Source organism: Camelus bactrianus, chromosome 5 (assembly GCF_048773025.1).
Source record: "Camelus bactrianus isolate YW-2024 breed Bactrian camel chromosome 5, ASM4877302v1, whole genome shotgun sequence".
Lineage (NCBI taxonomy): Eukaryota > Metazoa > Chordata > Mammalia > Artiodactyla > Camelidae > Camelus > Camelus bactrianus.
The window spans coordinates 48,657,189-48,674,200 of NC_133543.1; the positions used below are offsets into that span (position 1 = coordinate 48,657,189).

At 38.8% G+C, this 17,012-nt stretch overlaps 1 protein-coding gene across 7 annotated transcripts in view; it reads right to left on the reverse strand.

Moving 5' to 3' along the window:
* The window catches only part of TTC21B (tetratricopeptide repeat domain 21B), a 91,788-nt gene extending 80,433 nt beyond the window's left edge, over window positions 1–11,355 (reverse strand). For all 7 annotated transcript variants that reach the window (XR_012507011.1, XR_012507008.1, XR_012507009.1 and 4 more), the window contains exons 1-5: window positions 11,215–11,355; window positions 7,152–7,281; window positions 6,951–7,061; window positions 3,887–4,053; window positions 1,543–1,665 (exon numbers count right to left, since the gene is read on the reverse strand). Coding sequence is in view for 2 of the 7 variants with exons in the window: in XM_074363821.1 (XP_074219922.1) it covers window positions 1,543–1,665; window positions 3,887–4,053; window positions 6,951–7,061; window positions 7,152–7,281; window positions 11,215–11,235 (552 nt within the window). In the remaining 5 variants the exon portion in view is untranslated. The remainder of the gene's footprint in view (window positions 1–1,542; window positions 1,666–3,886; window positions 4,054–6,950; window positions 7,062–7,151; window positions 7,282–11,214) is intronic.
* Between the last annotated feature and the right edge of the window lie 5,657 nt (window positions 11,356–17,012).

Consider the following 17,012-nt stretch of genomic DNA (forward strand, 5'->3'; position numbering starts at 1 on the left):
AGATTATCACCTCCGTGATGAATGCAGCTTATCATATTAAACAAAACTAAATTTGCTATGTACTTGGTTCATATCATTCCCATTTGCAATTAGACTAATATAAACGTCCTGCTGAATGAACTGGAAAATAAATATATAATAGGAATGGGTTTTATCAGAAAAAGAATTTAAACCAATCTTACATATTAGATTAGTGATTTGGGCTTGTTTGTTTGTATCATGTGGATTAAACTTGAGTCCGTTTCTAATCTAAGCTGCTTATATTTACCCTTGAAATAGCCCTACCTTAGAAGATTAACAACTAGCTTCTCTTTAAGGAACAGGGAGGAGAAATAATCAAGAAAAACTTTTTTATAAACTTGCTAAATTCCCCAGACCTCTAGCAGTGCCATTAGGTAAAACCTGAGTCCAATTAGCGTGAGTACTAGTTAGCATGAATACTGGTAGCAAACATTTGACCAAGCTCACTACCCACAGAAACTGACAAGAGTGATGGAGGGACACTGATGACGGCCAACACACTAATACTCCTCTCTTTTTTTTCTTTTTATACCCCTCCTCCACAAATTACTGCTAATTTAACATAGTGTTTTCCTAATATAATTTCTTTTTGCTGAATCAAAAAAAATTTTTTTTTTTTTAAATTTAAGGCATTCAGAAGGCATCAATGGAACTAAAGAAAGGAACTGAATTTAAACATTCGAACCCACTAACGATTTCTAATGTCTCTGCCACTTGGTCATCCCTCCCATGTAAGTCAGATCATATTATTTCTTTTTTCATTGGCTGTGATCTATCTGGTTCAAAGTCAAAGCCAAAGGCATTACAGAATCAGCTGGCCTCACCTCATTCCCCCTGTGCTCACCTGCCCTGACCCCCACCTTCCTTCTCTCTAGCCTCGACTTCTCTCCTCTTCACTCACTCTGCTTCAGTCTCCAGGCCTCTTCAAGCAATGCCTTGAACATGCCTTAAAGCATCTCCTCTATTTGTAATGTGCTCTCAAGCTGCCCAGTCTTTGCTCAAATGTCACTTTCCCTGACTACATCATTTCAAATTTTAAGTTTATACCCTAGCTGTACTTCTCCATCTGTCCCCGACTTATTTATTTTCCATTGCACTTATCACTTTCTAATATACTATGTAATTCACTCACTGATTCTGTTTATTGTCTGTCTCTACCCCTAGAACATATGCTCCATAAAAAAGCAAGAGGTTTTCTTTTGCTCAGGGTACCCCTTGTATGCAGAGCAATGCCTCATGCATTAGACACATCATAGACGTTTGGTGAGTCAGTAATACAGAAACCACCACCACCAACAGCAACAACAAAAACAATTAAATCTGACCCAGAATTCAGGAATTTAGCAGGGAATACTTTTCTAGTTTACTTGTTCACTGTCCTATACAAATGTAAGTCCCTCCTATAGTTGAGTTGGTAAAAAATAACATGAAAACTATCTTTTTGAGCTACTTAGTTTAGCTGTATTTCAGATTCATTACAAATACATTTAAAAAACTTACTTTACCATAACTCCAACTCACCTTACCCAGCAGAGCAAAAATATCATTTCCATCTTGTAATCCTTCTTCAAAATATCTTAGTGCTTTTTTAGTGTAAGGTTCTTTTCCTCTTGTAATATCAAGCCATGCTCTCAAAATCTGTCCCTGTAAAATGAGTAATTCTAATCATATTTCCATGTGTTTAGAAATAAAGAAATGTTGATGAAGGAGTCATTTTTATTTGTAATTAGTAACAAAAATCACTATCACATAATGTTATGAATGATAAAACTGTGTAATAAAATTGCTTTCAAGCTTTTGCCAGATCAGTGTCTTGGCAACTATTAGGAATTTCAGCTTTTAAGATTACTACTGTGCTCAATATTAATAAGCTTGACAAATATTCCATTAATGCTAAATAACCAATATTCTTACTTGGGGCTTTGCTAGTAAATTATTAGTAACTGTTTAAACACATAATTCAATACACTATTAAGAATTAACTACCTCTTTTGGGCAAACAGACCAAATAAACTAAGATAGGAAAACAGAAATGCTTTGCTTCACATTTATTAAAAATTGAGGTAATTTGGCAACTATCTTCTCCTCAATCTGACTAGACCAGTAAATTTCAAATGAAAGGATAAAATGGCCTCAGAAATTTAAAAATGAAGAAGTCATAGATGTTCACTTTCAGAAATGTTAGTGAGCCAATGGGTTGTAAAGTTTATAGAATTAGAAAGAAGATGGATACAGGTTCATTATTTTTCTTTTTAATGCCCAAATAAAAAATTATGAAATCTGCTCTTCTATCACAAAGTTTCCAGGTTAATTCATAAACTTTATAAATGTTTAAGATTTTATTTTCCTCCCTGTACCACACCTTAAAACAGATGAGATTCTCAAACAATGCTATTTCTATTCACTAGATTGGTGTCCTTATCTGAACCATTTTAACTACTGTCTCTGTGTGGATGTCCCAACCTCTATTTCTTGTTCAATACCTCTTCTAAACTTTTCGTTTTCTAAAAGCTCATCTACTATCTTCCATCTCCTTGTTCTGCCAGAGCCTGAAATACGGCATGTCTTAAACCAGTACATCACTTCCCTCCAAGATCCCTTCTCATCCCAATGTGTTTTTCTATTCATGTTAATTGGCCTCTGAATCATCCATTTAAAACCCCAGAGAGACATCCCTGGTATACCTGAAACTTCAGTATCTTTCCCCCGCTGTTTATAATCAGTTGCAAGTTTTATATTTAACAATTCTCAACTTCCTACTCACTGTACAATATTTTACTGTAGACCCTCAAAACCTTCTGCTAGGAAGTATTATCCTTTTGAGCTGCATTCTAGTTTCCTCCCAGGTCAGGTCATCCTATAAACCATCGCTAAGTTAATCTTCTGGATTTACACTCTAATGATATCACTGACATGATTAAAAACCTTTATACAATGAAAAAGAATATGAAAAGGAATATATATTTGTACAACTGAATCACTATGCTGTACACCAAAAGTTAACAACACTGTAAACCAACTATACTTCAATTAAAAAATAAATAAACAAAAAGCAGCAACAACAAAAAGGCTTTATTGACCTCTAGAAGCTTTTCTTCCACCTTCTTCATCTGGGTACCCCGAGTTCCCATCAAACACGAGGTTCTCACTATCCCTACAAGCAACATGCCTCCGGATTTTCCTCATTTCCCACTTTGGGAGTATCTACTTCCCTTTTCCATAAACTTTGTCTGTGGAAACTGTACCCATCTTTCAGGTTTGGGTTCAAATGCTATTTCCTTCAAGAAATCCTTCCTCATTCTAACATTCAGAGATGTGATCTCTCCTTGAGTACTGACAGTGGTGCTTAGCACAAAGAGCAATCAGTGATAACTTATTTCCCATGCGTTTTCATCACACTTCTCTCATGTTATTTGTCAATTTTCTCACAGTATTAGCCGAGTATGTGCCCTGTAACACTGCTAGATGATCCACCCGTGAAAGTAACATTTAGCTATTCCTCATCTTTCTATTATTAACAGTGCAAATAATGGTGCCCTGTGTCTACAGCAGTCTGATAAGGAGAGTGGGAGGGAAGGAAGGAGGAAGGAAAGGAGGGGAGGAGTTGGGGAGGGACCTTGTCAAGAGTTAATAAACAGCGTGAAAATAAACAACCTCAGGGAACCACAACTTTACCAAATTATAAAATATTAAAATAAAATAAAGTTATTTATAAAGTATGAATAGAGGGGGTGAGAGCAAAGACTACTACTGGATCTGTAAGTAACAAAAGTTTCCTCTGAGGTTTAAAGGCAGATACTACTGAATATGTAAATATCACAAGCTCCTTTTAATGTTACTATTTCAAAATATGAAAACCATCTACCTCTTTACTGCCGTTTGACATTTTGATCATTCGGTCAACATATTCTCTCGCCTTATCGTGACGACCAATGTGCCATAAAAATAAGCCTGCGTGGTACAAAGCTTTTGGGCCAGCTCCTTTACGCTGCTCCTTCATAATGGCATCTGATTCCAGAATAGCTTCTCTATCTGAGAGAGGAATAAAAAGTCATTAAATAAAAACTAAATTCTAGATCAAGAGCTTTTAACAGGTCAGATGATTCACAGCAGAGAATACAGTTCTCTCTGCAGCAGCACTGCCTAATAGAAATAAAAAGCAAGCCACACGTGATTTAAAATTTCCCAGCAACTTTATCCAAAAAGTAAAAGGTAACAAGGAAAACTGATTATAATGATATGCTTTACTTGACCCAATATATACAAATTATCACTTCAACACATAATTGATGTGAAAATTATTAATGACACACTTTTTTTCTTCTTACTAGTTAAAAGCTGATATGTACTTTACACAAAGCACAGCTCAATTAAAGTGCTGAATTTCCTTCAGAAATTTGATGTGCACTTAGATTTCATAAAATTTGTAATTAAAAAAGTAGAATCATATACTTGTTCTAAACATAACTTATCTAATAAACGAATCAAGTGTCAGCTTTAAATTTAAAAGTAAATTAATTAGTATTGAATTTAAAATTAAGGTCAAACAAGACGTATTTCAAGTGCTAACACATGTTTAACGACCACTGTAACACACACTCCAGTTGTATAGTTTATGTCATTCTAGAGGCAGGAAGGCTATATATGCAGTTTTAAAAAAAAAAATAAGACTTGAAAAACTTAGCAATGAATCTAAAATGATACAATTATATAGGGGAAAACCCAGGAATACTAGTGAAATTACCTAACTCCCTAATTCAATTCTTAAATATATAAACATATCAGGCTGCTGTCATGGTCCAGTGAATGGTAATACAAGTATTGTTACTTACACAGTTTAATACTGACTGCTCAATGGCTCCCTTAAAAGGTGGTCTACTTCTAATAACCCTCATCACTCTATTTAATCTGTTAAATATGTGCTTAGGGCACAAATGTCAATTAGATTCAAATCCTGGATTGAATCAGAATGTGGATCAGCTATGCAATAAGGAAAAAGAAATGTCAAAGTTGAGGGCCAAGATTCTGACAGACTACCTTTCTGGAATTGGCTACCAAGGAAAGGTATGTGACTCTTCCTTTTAACTCTAAAAATACATATTTAAACTTAATGTGGAATTACTAAGGTACAACTTTCAAGAGTTTAGGAAACAAAATTGTTTCTGGAGAGCTACAGATTGCTTGGCAAGAAAATTCCATCTGCCCTGCCCTCAATACACCTACTTGAGTATCTTCAGAAGTTTTCACGAAATAGTCCTGAGAGAGAAACAGAACTCATCAGGACAGGAACAGGCACCATACCTTCCCGCCCAGAGCTCCATCAAGTCCCTCGTAGGGCAACAGTCAGTGGTGATACCCTCTGCAAAGCTAGCTCTTGCTAGAAGAAATCAGCTAGATATTCTCAATGCATCACAGCCCTTTTATAATCAGACTTATATCAGCATTCAGGAAGAATGTACATGAAAAATCTAGGCCCTCCCCAGGCAATACTGCAGGACGTCTTGCCCCTTCCTGAGTCAAAACCACTCAGCACCCCCTATGGAGAAAGGCAGAGTGAGTACTCAGGTGTCTCTAAACAAGAGTTCTGTCTCCATATCTTCAGTGTCCTGGAAATCACATTTTCCAGCAGAATCGATTCTCTCAAGAATAATCAAATGAAAGCTTGATTCTAGGAAGAAAATATTTAGTAATATTACTATTATTATTTAAAGATTTACTGACTACCGCTTTCCTATACAAATTCTCTGATCCGGCTAACACACTCCTGCTGGAACACAGAGAAAGGGGATAGAGAGGAGCCTAATCCTGAACCACTTCCATGTATCTGCCCACCAAGTCCTCCTGTCTGACAAATATGCTTCATACTCCAGCTGTCCTTAAAAGACAAGATTGGGTCTCCACTTTCCACAATGCCTTCCCAGCCTACTCCTATGGATAAATAGTACACACACCACTTTCAATTAATTATGGATTCATTTGTTTTATTTTCTATCGTTTTATTGAGTAGTAACATTAGAATTTAATCTTTGTGGATCTGACATTTTCTTTTCTCAACTAGATTATAAACTTGATGTCATAGATTACTTCTTACAACTCTTTTGTATTCTCTTTTGTATCCAACTATATCTGACACAGTCCCTTGCAGAAAGTAGGCAGCAATTAGATTTATTTATTTGCTGAACACATTTAACGTTTTAAATAACTTTTTATTGATGTGTGCAAGTATACATGGGTGAAGGAGGTTAAGTGATACTTTGCTTAAGAAAAAAACTGTTTCCAATATTAAAAAATTCTATGACACTTAGTAATTGCCTAATTATTTGAAACAGGATTTATATTTACAGTGCTATTAGCTGTTACTGGACATATACAGCCATTAAGATACACTATACATTAAGACAGTTCACACAATTTTAATTGCTGGTTTATGCATAAAGTTCCTTCTATAATCTAGCCATATTTCCCAGTCTACTACTGGATACAAATTTACTGAATATCTTCCAGGAGCTAACCCCTCTGATGTAAAGGCTTTCAAGAAGCTTAAGACACAGCAGTAGAGAGAAACTGCACGTAGCGTTCTATATATTTGCACGTAAGTGGTAAATCTGGCTGCTACCGAGCATTTTATGTATATACCTGTTTTGAGCTGTCCTTATTTTTGTTTAACCTTTGTTAATAAACATTCACCATTTTGTCAATTCAAGTAATCCCTATATACTAATGAAACTGCCACAGGATATAAGGAACATGAAAGCAATATTTGTTTGATAAACTTATAATCTGGTCAGGAAGATAAAAGAAATATGATATAAATAGTACCTACAGACAAAATACAATAGAGTATGATCAGACTGAATGCTGTGGTAATTAGAAAAAAAGTCAAAATGAATTGAGTAGAAAAAACTAAGCATTGTACTTAAATACTATACCTGGGTTGGGACTCATTTTGTGAGCATGTATCAGTGCAATTAGAGAACAAAGTGATACATCCTGTTTATTTTTAATGGCCTCAAATTCTCGAAGAGCTTCTTGAGTTTTACCTAAAAATCAAAATCATGAAGTGAAAAATTCTTCTTAGTGAAAAACAAAAATTTAAAACTTACAGAACATGTTTGATAATTAGCACATACCTTCCATCAATGTCCCATAGGCGTGATAAAACCTGAAGACCGGGTCACTGCCATACCTCTTAATTCCTTCACTGGCAACAAGTAACACATGATGGAAGTATCTCTCTTGACAATAGTAATTAATCAAAGTCTGAAAGGAAATAAAGACTAAATGTTAAAAGAAATTCTGGTGTCCTGAAATAGTCTAAGAAGCAGATATTAACCTAAGATCTTGTGCAATCTAAAACTTAGCTGATGTATTTTTTTTTCTTCCAAGTTCTTTAAAATATTGTTAAAGGCTAGCACTTAATACTAAGGAATGTAGAACGCAATGTGACTGAAATAACTCAATGTTTTCTAATAATTTCAATCTTTTTTCTAATCTATTTGTTAATCTTACAAATTAATTTATTTATTTATCTTTGGGGGGAAGAGGTAATTAGGTATATTTATTTACTTATTTTTAGAAGAGGTCCTGGGGAATGAACGCAGGACCTCGTGCATGCTAAGCATGAGCTCTAGTGCTTGAGCTACATTCTTCCCCCCATATTTGTTAACATTACTGAAATCGGGCTACTTTCTACCACTTTCCTTTGCCCACTTTCTTAAAAAGGTTTTAGAAAATGGGAAAACAGACAAAAAAGCAAGAATTAAAAAAAAACATTTTCCATTACTCCATTCCATCTTCCATTGTCAGACTACAGGTTCTTTTAGAAAACCCTTGCCTCTATTTTGTTTCTACAGCACCTCACAGTAATGTCAAATTAAACTCAGCAGTTTATTGTCAAGTGTTATCTTGCTTTCTGAGTTCTACAACAAATAATTGTCAGTTAAAAACGATCTAAACTATTTTTAATGGAAATCACTATCTTTAAGCTTTTTTTCAAAATTGTATCATTTTGGTTTACAAGGCAGAAAACTACTATCAGGAGATCTTAGTTCTGGTTTAATTGGGTCTATGGCTTACACCAGTTTCCTCAGGATCACAGCTAAGGCTTAGCTGCTAATCAAAGAGGGAACATATTCACCATCAATGTGATACACCTGATTCACCTCCATAAACCAATACGGGCCACCCCACACCTACCTAGTCTGACTCTACAGCTCATTTGGCAGAAGTCAGAAATGCAGATGAAGCATTGATTGACAGGATTAAAATGAGTGTCTACTCTGCTGTACACCAGAAACTACAGATTGTAAATCAACTGCACTTCAATAGAAAAAAAAAAAAAGGTCAATTGGTCTGTCAAAAAAAGAAAAAAAATCCCAAATATTCAGAAAAATAGTTATAAAATAGCCAATAAGTTTATAAAAAGATGCTCTACGTCAGTAAAGAGCAGAGAAATGTTAAGTCCAACCACCTGTGCCCAGGACAGTGGTCCATCAATGCTCAATGAATACTTGTTGAATTGAGTAAGAAAAAATGAGTGTCTAGACAACTTTTTTTTTTTTTTTTAAGCAGTCTATTGTTTCTGGAGAGCTCCAGTCCACATGCTTCTCTGGAACAGTTAGGCAACCGTCCTCTAACTTTTACTGTTTCCTTCCTATGGTTACTCTTCTCCATTCCCTTCTCTGCCAGTTTCTGCAAAGCATGATTTGGACACCAATTCCAAGACCCCCACGGCACACCTCAGTAAAGTGCAGTTTTCCTCCAGAGTCTCTTCCCTAAGGTTGCAAATGACCTCTTAGTTTGCCACAACTAAGGACACTTTTAATATCTTACTTGCCTTCTGTACAGCGTTTAGCATCACCAAGCACCTGCAACTCTCCTGAAAGGCAGCGGCATGTTATCACAAAAAGGACATGGACTTACAGGTGAAAAGACCTGGTTTCAAATTTCTGGTCCCTCTCACAGCACCTGTTTGCTCATCTGTAAAACGCTGTTAGTCATTTACAGATGATTGTGAGGATTAATTAGGAGATCATACTGTAAAGCCTCTATTCTGAAATAAAAAAAGAGTTCCTCCAAACCTCGTATGTTGATGACATAAAAAAACCAAGATCACTCATCGCAGGTCCAGATTCCTATTTGCATTTTCCCCACCACCCAAGCCAGACATGGAGTCGGGAATCCTCTCTTCCCACTTGCACAGTCCCCCAACTCCAACCCCTCAGTAGGTCCTTCCTGTTTCCCTGGTCTACTTCCCACTCCCTGCACCTCTGACCACGGCCCTGGCTCAGGTTACTTGTTCAGTCCAGGAAACAGTTACTGACTGCCCACGAGTGCCAGGCACTGTGCTAGGTACTATGAATATGAATGATTAAGATATGGTTCCTGTCCCCAAAAAGCTTAAAATTTTCAACCGAGACAAGAATCTAAAGACTATCTGAAATACAATGTAGTAAATGCAAGAAAAGAGCTTATAAACGACTGTGGGAATGTAGGAGAATGAGGCTGGGATACGGGAGGCTCAAAGAGTAAAATGAAGGGAAAGATTCCTGGGGAGGACTTCAGACCTGACTGGATTTGCACACACACCCACACACTCACACACTCTTCTTGCTCCCCTTTCATGATTCCCAAGGCACAGGAGTTAGCCAGGCAGAGGTGAGAAATGAGCAGTGATACACAGGGATGGGGTGGGGATGGAGAGGACCAAGCCACCCTACAGGCAGGAGCAGGACTGGCACACTGTGGGCTCCGGGCCGTATTCGGCCTGTTGCCTGTTTTTATATAGTCAGCAAGTTAAGAACAGTTTGTACATGTTCAAATGCAATGTTGAGGAAAAAAACAAAAGAAAACTATATCATAGCACATGAAATTATATGAAATTCAAATTTCAGTGTCCGTAAGTCAAGTTTTATTGAAACAAAGCCAAGCTCATTTGCTTGCTGCTTTTACGCTACCATGGCAGACTCGATGCCACACAGACCTTAGGGCCAACAAAGCCTGAAAACACCTACTACCTGGCCCTTTACCGACAAAGCTTGCCACTCCCTGTTGCAGAGCCTGAAGCACAACAGGAAGTACCAGACAACGAGGTTGGAGAGAACGCCAGGGTCAAGACGCGCCTCAGATTTAGTTGCTCCTCTAGTCTAAGTGATGTGGAGCTAAACAAGTTTTTAGCATGAAAGTGTTTTTAATAAAAATTTAACTTGGGTGGCAGTAAAAAGATAAATTTAAGGAAATAAAAATACTTGAGTTTAGGGGAAGGCTTCACAGGAAGATGTTAAAAAAAAAACTTTAGGCAAAAAAAGCAAAAGACACTCCATCACTCCTTATCATGGCCAAATTGTCCACCATCCACTCATCACCAACATGGTACACGTGTTATTGATTTGTTTACTGACTGACTCCCCCTCCACAAATGTAGGAAGATTTGGAAGGGGTTTTCTTAGCTTTATTACTGCAGGGCTCAGAATAAAGCCAGACACACAGGAGGGCATTCAAGAAACATCTGCTGAATTAATTTAAAAGATTTTCTCCATCATTAGGCTATAAAATCTGTGAAGGAGAGGACTGCTCCGTTCTGTGAACCACTATCTCCAGCTCCAGTGGACACCCAGTGAGCCCTCTATCAATATGTGCTGAACAAGTAAATCAGTTAACAAATGGAGAAGCCATCATGCTCCAAAGTAACTTATTTTGAAGCCTCATGTCTTTGTTTTCATATCATTTCTTAACTGGACCGTCTTTCAATATTTGCTGAATGGATGGATCAGTGATAAATAGGGAAGACCACCACCCTAAAATAAAGACACCTCCATTTTCAAGCCCTATGTCTTTAATTGGTTCCATACAATCTGTCTGTGCTTTTTACCGTTCCGCGGACGAGCTGGCACTAGTTTGCTCTAAGTCCTTCAAAACCGCACCCAGGAGGCGCACTAGGAGTCATATGTTGACCAACTCTTGTTGACCAAGCACACTAACGGCAATTCAGAAAGCAGCGCGCGGGGAAGGCTGCCCCCGACCTCCAGATTCCAGAGCCCGCGGCGGGAGAGCCGGTGGTGGAGCTTACAGGCCCGCCCGCGAGGCGGGGGCACCGCAGGGTAGCCGCGGCCTCGCCAAGGCGGCCCGCGCGCCCCACGCCCCCAGCCCCTCACCACCCTTAAAACCACACAGGACCAGGTCCCGCCGGCTCACCTTCAGCGCCTGCGAGTCCATGGCTGCCCCGAGACGCGGCCTCGGGCCTCCGGAACGTTCTCCCTCCCCAGCGCAGCCGAAAAGCCAGGGGCGCAGGGCCGCGCTGCCCAGGCCCAAATCCGCTCGGGACGCGGCGGGAGGGGCGGGGAGGGGCGGGGAGGGGCGGGGCGGGGCCGCGCATCCATTGGCTGCCGGCTGGAGGGGGCGGGCCCCCGCCGCTGGGATTGCGGGGTCCAGGTGCGGGCGGGAACCCGGAGGGCGGGCGGCGAGAGGGAAAGGGGGAGACCGACCGGATGATGGGGAAGGCAGAGGAGGTCTAACAGGGAAACAACTGTAGGGGGATGGTGCGTGGGCTGGCCCAAGGAGAAGGAATTAAAGAATGAAGGAAATGGGGAGGACGTAGGAAAACGGACAAGTCTGTTTCCCATCAGTGGCTACAAAGAAGGACACCATTTTCCACAAGTTTGTGTAGAGGCAGGTTCCCGCAATGCGGCTATTTGAAGACCTGACCAGCTCAGGAAAAAGCCTTTAACTTTCACGTGTAGTACTTGCATTATGGCCACAAGGTGGCGCAGAGAAGTTCTCAGCAGAAAGGGCTGAGCTTCTCGGGCCCATCTTTGCAGGCGTTGCTGCAATCCCGTGTCTGTTGATAAAAAGCACGTTAAATTAGTCCTATTTTCACCCACCCCTCATAATGGGAGGAACAAATGAAGTAAACTTTTTTTTTTCAGTTAAAAAAAATACTGCTAATTTTAAACTAAGAATAAAATTAATTCCTACGAAAACGTTTATTTTTGTACTGATCGGGTAACTTGCCAGTTGCTCATAGATCTCTTCAGTTATTTAGTGAATTAAATTGAAATGTAATGAACTAAGAGATTTCCTATTTCTTCTTAAATATTTTTAAAACAGTGGTTAAGATGTGAGGTTTAAATAATCTTTGCAAACTCTTAACATGGATTCCAATTTTCAATCCTAGTTCTAATTATCTTACTTTAGTTACTGATTCATAGTTGCCTTAAATCAGATTTTAAGTTTGTTAAGCAGCAACGAACCTGAACCTTTTTTCATGCCAGTGGTTTAGTAATGACGATCTTGAGGGGAAGGGTGACTACTGTCACAGGCTGCAGTGCTAGGCAGTATTTCTCACTGGTTTCCCTTATAAGAGCATTCTACCCAAAGAGGCATATATTATTTTCATGAAGAGTGGGTTTTTTGTTTGTTTCCAACATTCATAGTCAAGCTAAATGTGGTGATGGACAACCGGTAACACCTGCTGGTCTGATTTTCAAAGCCTGTAGTTTAATCTGTATTTAGTGTGCAACAATACCACATGCCAAAGTGCTCAGCAGAGAATATAATTTTAAACTGTATGCTTTTGGTTTCAAAGGAAGAATTCATCTGGAAGAAAGTATCTGAGGATCATGATTAAAAAAACAGACAATCAAGCTAACTTTCTGCGATCCAGCCTTACACATGCTATCTGGTCCTCTTTTCTTTTCCAAATAAGACAGTACAAATGTACATTTGAATTGTGTATGAACCATGGTGTCTGCTGATGCAAAAAATTAGATGGTTTTCATAACTCATCCCTTTAAAATTTTCCAGTTTTATTCATTTAAGTAAATTAGGGAGAAGATGATAATTGTCACTTACCTTTCTTATTCCTTTTGCTAAATGACACTATGGAGAAAGTTGAGGAAGTGATCTGAGTTCTAACAATGTGTTATTTAATCATTCATTCATTTACCAAATGTTTAATGAGTGCCAATGGCAGAGAATAAAATCCTTGTCTTCTCCTCCTGGAATTTAAAGTCTAGTAAAGGTAGATAGACATTAAATAAATTTTCACAAAAGGAAATGAATAAATTAGCAGCTTTAATAGCTGTATTAAGGGCAATAAATGGGCTAAATTGAGTTGTCTTTGCCCAGCTGTAAGGATTAGCATATCAAGAGTAAAGTGAAATTCACATCAATTGTTATAGTCCAGGGAATCCTTCCCCTCGGTTCCTACAATTAACTCCTTTTAGGCCACTGGATGATACTTTTTCTTTAAAAATAACTGAGCATTTCAGCTGTCTGGTGGCTAAGAACATCTGATACCAGGAAATTTGCTACTTCCTCACCTGAACTATCAGATGTAGAGAATGTTTCTACTCACATACTGTGACAGAGACTGACCAGGAGTAATTTTTTTCTTGATTTTCTTGACATCTTGACATTTCATCTATGCAAAAGTAAGAGAGAAAACAAATACATTTCAAAAGAGTGTGGTCTTTGAAATACAAATAATGAATTATTTAAATGTTTACAACCGTGCTATACAGAATATCTTGACAAGATGGCATCTGTCTTTCCTTCCACTACTTTAAAGAATCTTTAGTTGATGGAATAACAACAAAGAATAGTGATCACTCCCTGTCTACCTGGTGTGATGTTAAGGTAAGACAGTACATTAGGTTAGATTTTACTCACTTAGGTCCAAGTTCATGTCTGAAAAATCTTCCCTGACTTCAAATGCACACTGCACATTTTCCTAGACACTCTGTTATTTCTGGATGTGTGATAACCAGAGCTCTGTTCTAATTTTTATCTTAAGGTTGAGAAGAATCAGGCTTTAGCTTTCTAGGTGTCTGATTCTCAAAAACTTTGTTTCGGGCAGTGTTTCCAAATAGTCACCAATACTTCTTTGAGGCAATACATGCTAATGTCAAGTGTTGCGTCTGCAGAAATAAAGGAGTGAAGAGAGACCTTGTGCCTGCCCCGTAGACTAGAGGTTCTGCAGGATGTTATGGTCTAGCGCGATCTTCCTTGGGTGCGGCAAATGTAGTTCTTTCTCTGTCTTTTCCATTGTTCCCTCCCTTCCCTGCGTCCATTTCAACATCTGTGGCTACCAGTCCCTGTATGACTCCCCTGCCCCACCAGACTATCTCTTCCCAGCTTGTGGCTCCAATGTGTTTCCCTAAATACCTCTTGCTCTGCCAGCCCGACTTCTTCATCTGTGAGGAATTAAGCCAGAAGCCCATCAGAGTATCCTTCACACTGCCGCCCGTGACATTCCCTCCACCCCGGTGCAGGGCTTGCATCTATTTCGGGAAGGAGCCCGCCCATTCTGAGGAATGCTTGGAGGCGGGGATTCTGTTTTCCTGCTGACGACTGAGGAGATTTTTTTTCCCCACCTCAAAAGTCTTCGGGTTTTCTCTCTTCACATTCGTCTCCTGGTTTCTCGTGCACTGGGCCCTCCTCATCAGCCCTACCACTCGTCTGAACTGGCTGAATTAAAACAGCTGGAGCACATACCTCAAGATCCCTGCTCGTAAATCCATTTATAACTGGGCTTTAATTTGTGGCAGGATTTTTTTTTTCCTACGAATTTTTATTTTGAGAATTTTCAAAGATATAGGAAAGTTAAACAGTGCAATGAACACCCTTCTACTCAGCACCAGAGAACTTCCTTGAGATGCTGTTTCATGTAGCTCTTCAAATTTTCTGTTCCCCTTGATTCACGTAGATGGCTAGCCCATGAGTGTTTTTATAGCAGGGTGGAAGCAGAAGCCTTTAGAAAGGTAGCCACTAGCCACAGGAGGCTGTTTAAGTTCACACTACAATTCATTCAAATTAAAAAGTAGATTCATCAGTTGTAGCAGCCCCATTTCAAATGCTCAATAGCCACATGTGGCTAGTGGTTGCTGGACTGGACACGCCAGATTTAGGACGTTTGCATCATCTCAGGAAATTCTGTTTTACAGTACTTTAAAAGCCTTTTGGATCTTTTGCAAATGGATACGTTTATTAAAGAAATGACAAGGAACTATATTCAGTATCTTATGGTAACCTATAATGGAAAAGAATATGAAAACGAATATGTGTATGTATGACTGAAGCATTATGCTGTACACCAGAAATTGACACATTATAAACTGACTATACTTCAATTTAAAAAAAGGGAAAAAATAAATCGAAAGAAAGAAAGAAAGAAAGAAAGAAAGAAAGAAAGAAAGAAAGAAAGAAAGAAAGAAAGAAAGGAGCCTGTGTTTCTTGGTGGGTAGGAGAAATCAGAAATGTGCCTTTGAGAAAAGAGAGGGAGGAGTCCTTTCCAGGAACGGGGAGAGAGATATAAAGCAATGGGTTCCCATGATTTCTGGAGATTCCCCTCTCCCCATCCGTGGCAATGCACGCAGAAGGAGGCAAAACGTCAGGTCGGAAAGATGGTTGTAGGGTGCACCCACCAGAGCTGGGTCTAGGATACTGACCTCACGGATCTACTTCAGTTTGGACAATAACGGTGTCATCAGAGGCTACAATGGACTGGAGGGTCAAGAAACTTTCTCTTTCCTGAACACCATATAAGCCTCTTGGATTCTGGTTGAGTCCTGGGAGAAAAGATTGTATAATACTCAGTGAGAATTGATTTCCTGGCAATCCAGTAGGACTGATGCTTCGCTTTGGATTTTGTTAGATTTAAAAGAAGTAGAAATTTCCTGCACATGTGAATTTTGGGATTGAGTTCCAAGTTCACTTAAAAAATTGTGAAAACTGTGAAAAAATATATCTATTATATATACATATATAATTTTTATTTTTAAATAGCATACATGTTTTTGACCACTGGGGAACATTACCCTCCCAACATAAGGCAAGGAATGCTTTAAAGCAGTGGTTCTCAAACTTGAGCCAACGTCACATCATATGGAGGGCTTGTTAAAACAGACTACTGGACTGCCCTGTGCAGAGATTCTAGCTCAGTGAGGAGGGGGAGGCAAAAATACGAATTTCTAACACTTTCTCAAGTGATGTGATGCTCTTGTTCTGAAGACCATGCTTTGAAAAACCACTGCTTTAACAATCATTTTAAAATATGATATTAAGACTATTTATTGACTACACTTTCTTCATCATTAAGGTATTTAATGGACACAGAGAAGAATCTGGATGCTGTACTAATAGTCAGCCTTAGCCTAGCATAAAAAGGTTTTATGTGATTTTAGGGTGTCAATAGTTGGTAAGAACACTTTAGAAAGTCGTCGTTTCTATGTAGTTGAAGTTCATCATTTTATATAGTGTGGTGCAAGGGGATCTGCAATGAGGTTTAAGACCAAAACACTAAAGGGATTCCGAGATGAACTTAGCTTAGGTCCAGGCAGAGCTTGATCCTCAAACCATTGGTTTAGGAGATGCTGTCAAGATGAGTGCCTGATTATAAAAGGCTCTAAAATCCATGAACTTGTTTCCAAATTGTAATTCAGACAATATCAAGTGGACTGAACTTGTCAGGGTAAGCCAGAGCTAGGTTTTACTTCAGAGCTGCATTAGAGACTGGGACTTGGGCTCCCTGATGAAAGACAGCCTCTCAAAGCAGAAAGAAATTTATCTTCCCCAGATTCCTAAGAACCAGGTGACCTTCTGTAATGTGGACATCTTTTTCCCCCAGTGAACTATTATACCAAAATCAGTGGGTAGACAGAAGCTATCCCTTCTTATGAGAAATCCTTTGCCTGTTGTCTTAAAAGCCTAGAAAACTAATGCGAGGTTTACTTGATTCACCTTGTTAATTATGATCGTTTGTTTTATGCTACCAGAAATTGGTTTTATTCTCAGAAAAATAATGTTTTGAAAGTAGAGTGAACCTTGAAATTTCATGCCTTCCAAACCTTTTATTTTCTGAGTGAAAAACCTAATGTTCAGGAAAGTTAAATGATGAGCTTAAGGTGTTGCAGTTTTTGTAACAACAGCATTTCTGATCTTCTGGAAGAGGGACTAGGAACCAGTAGCTTAGGAAGTTTGAACAGTTAAGTAAA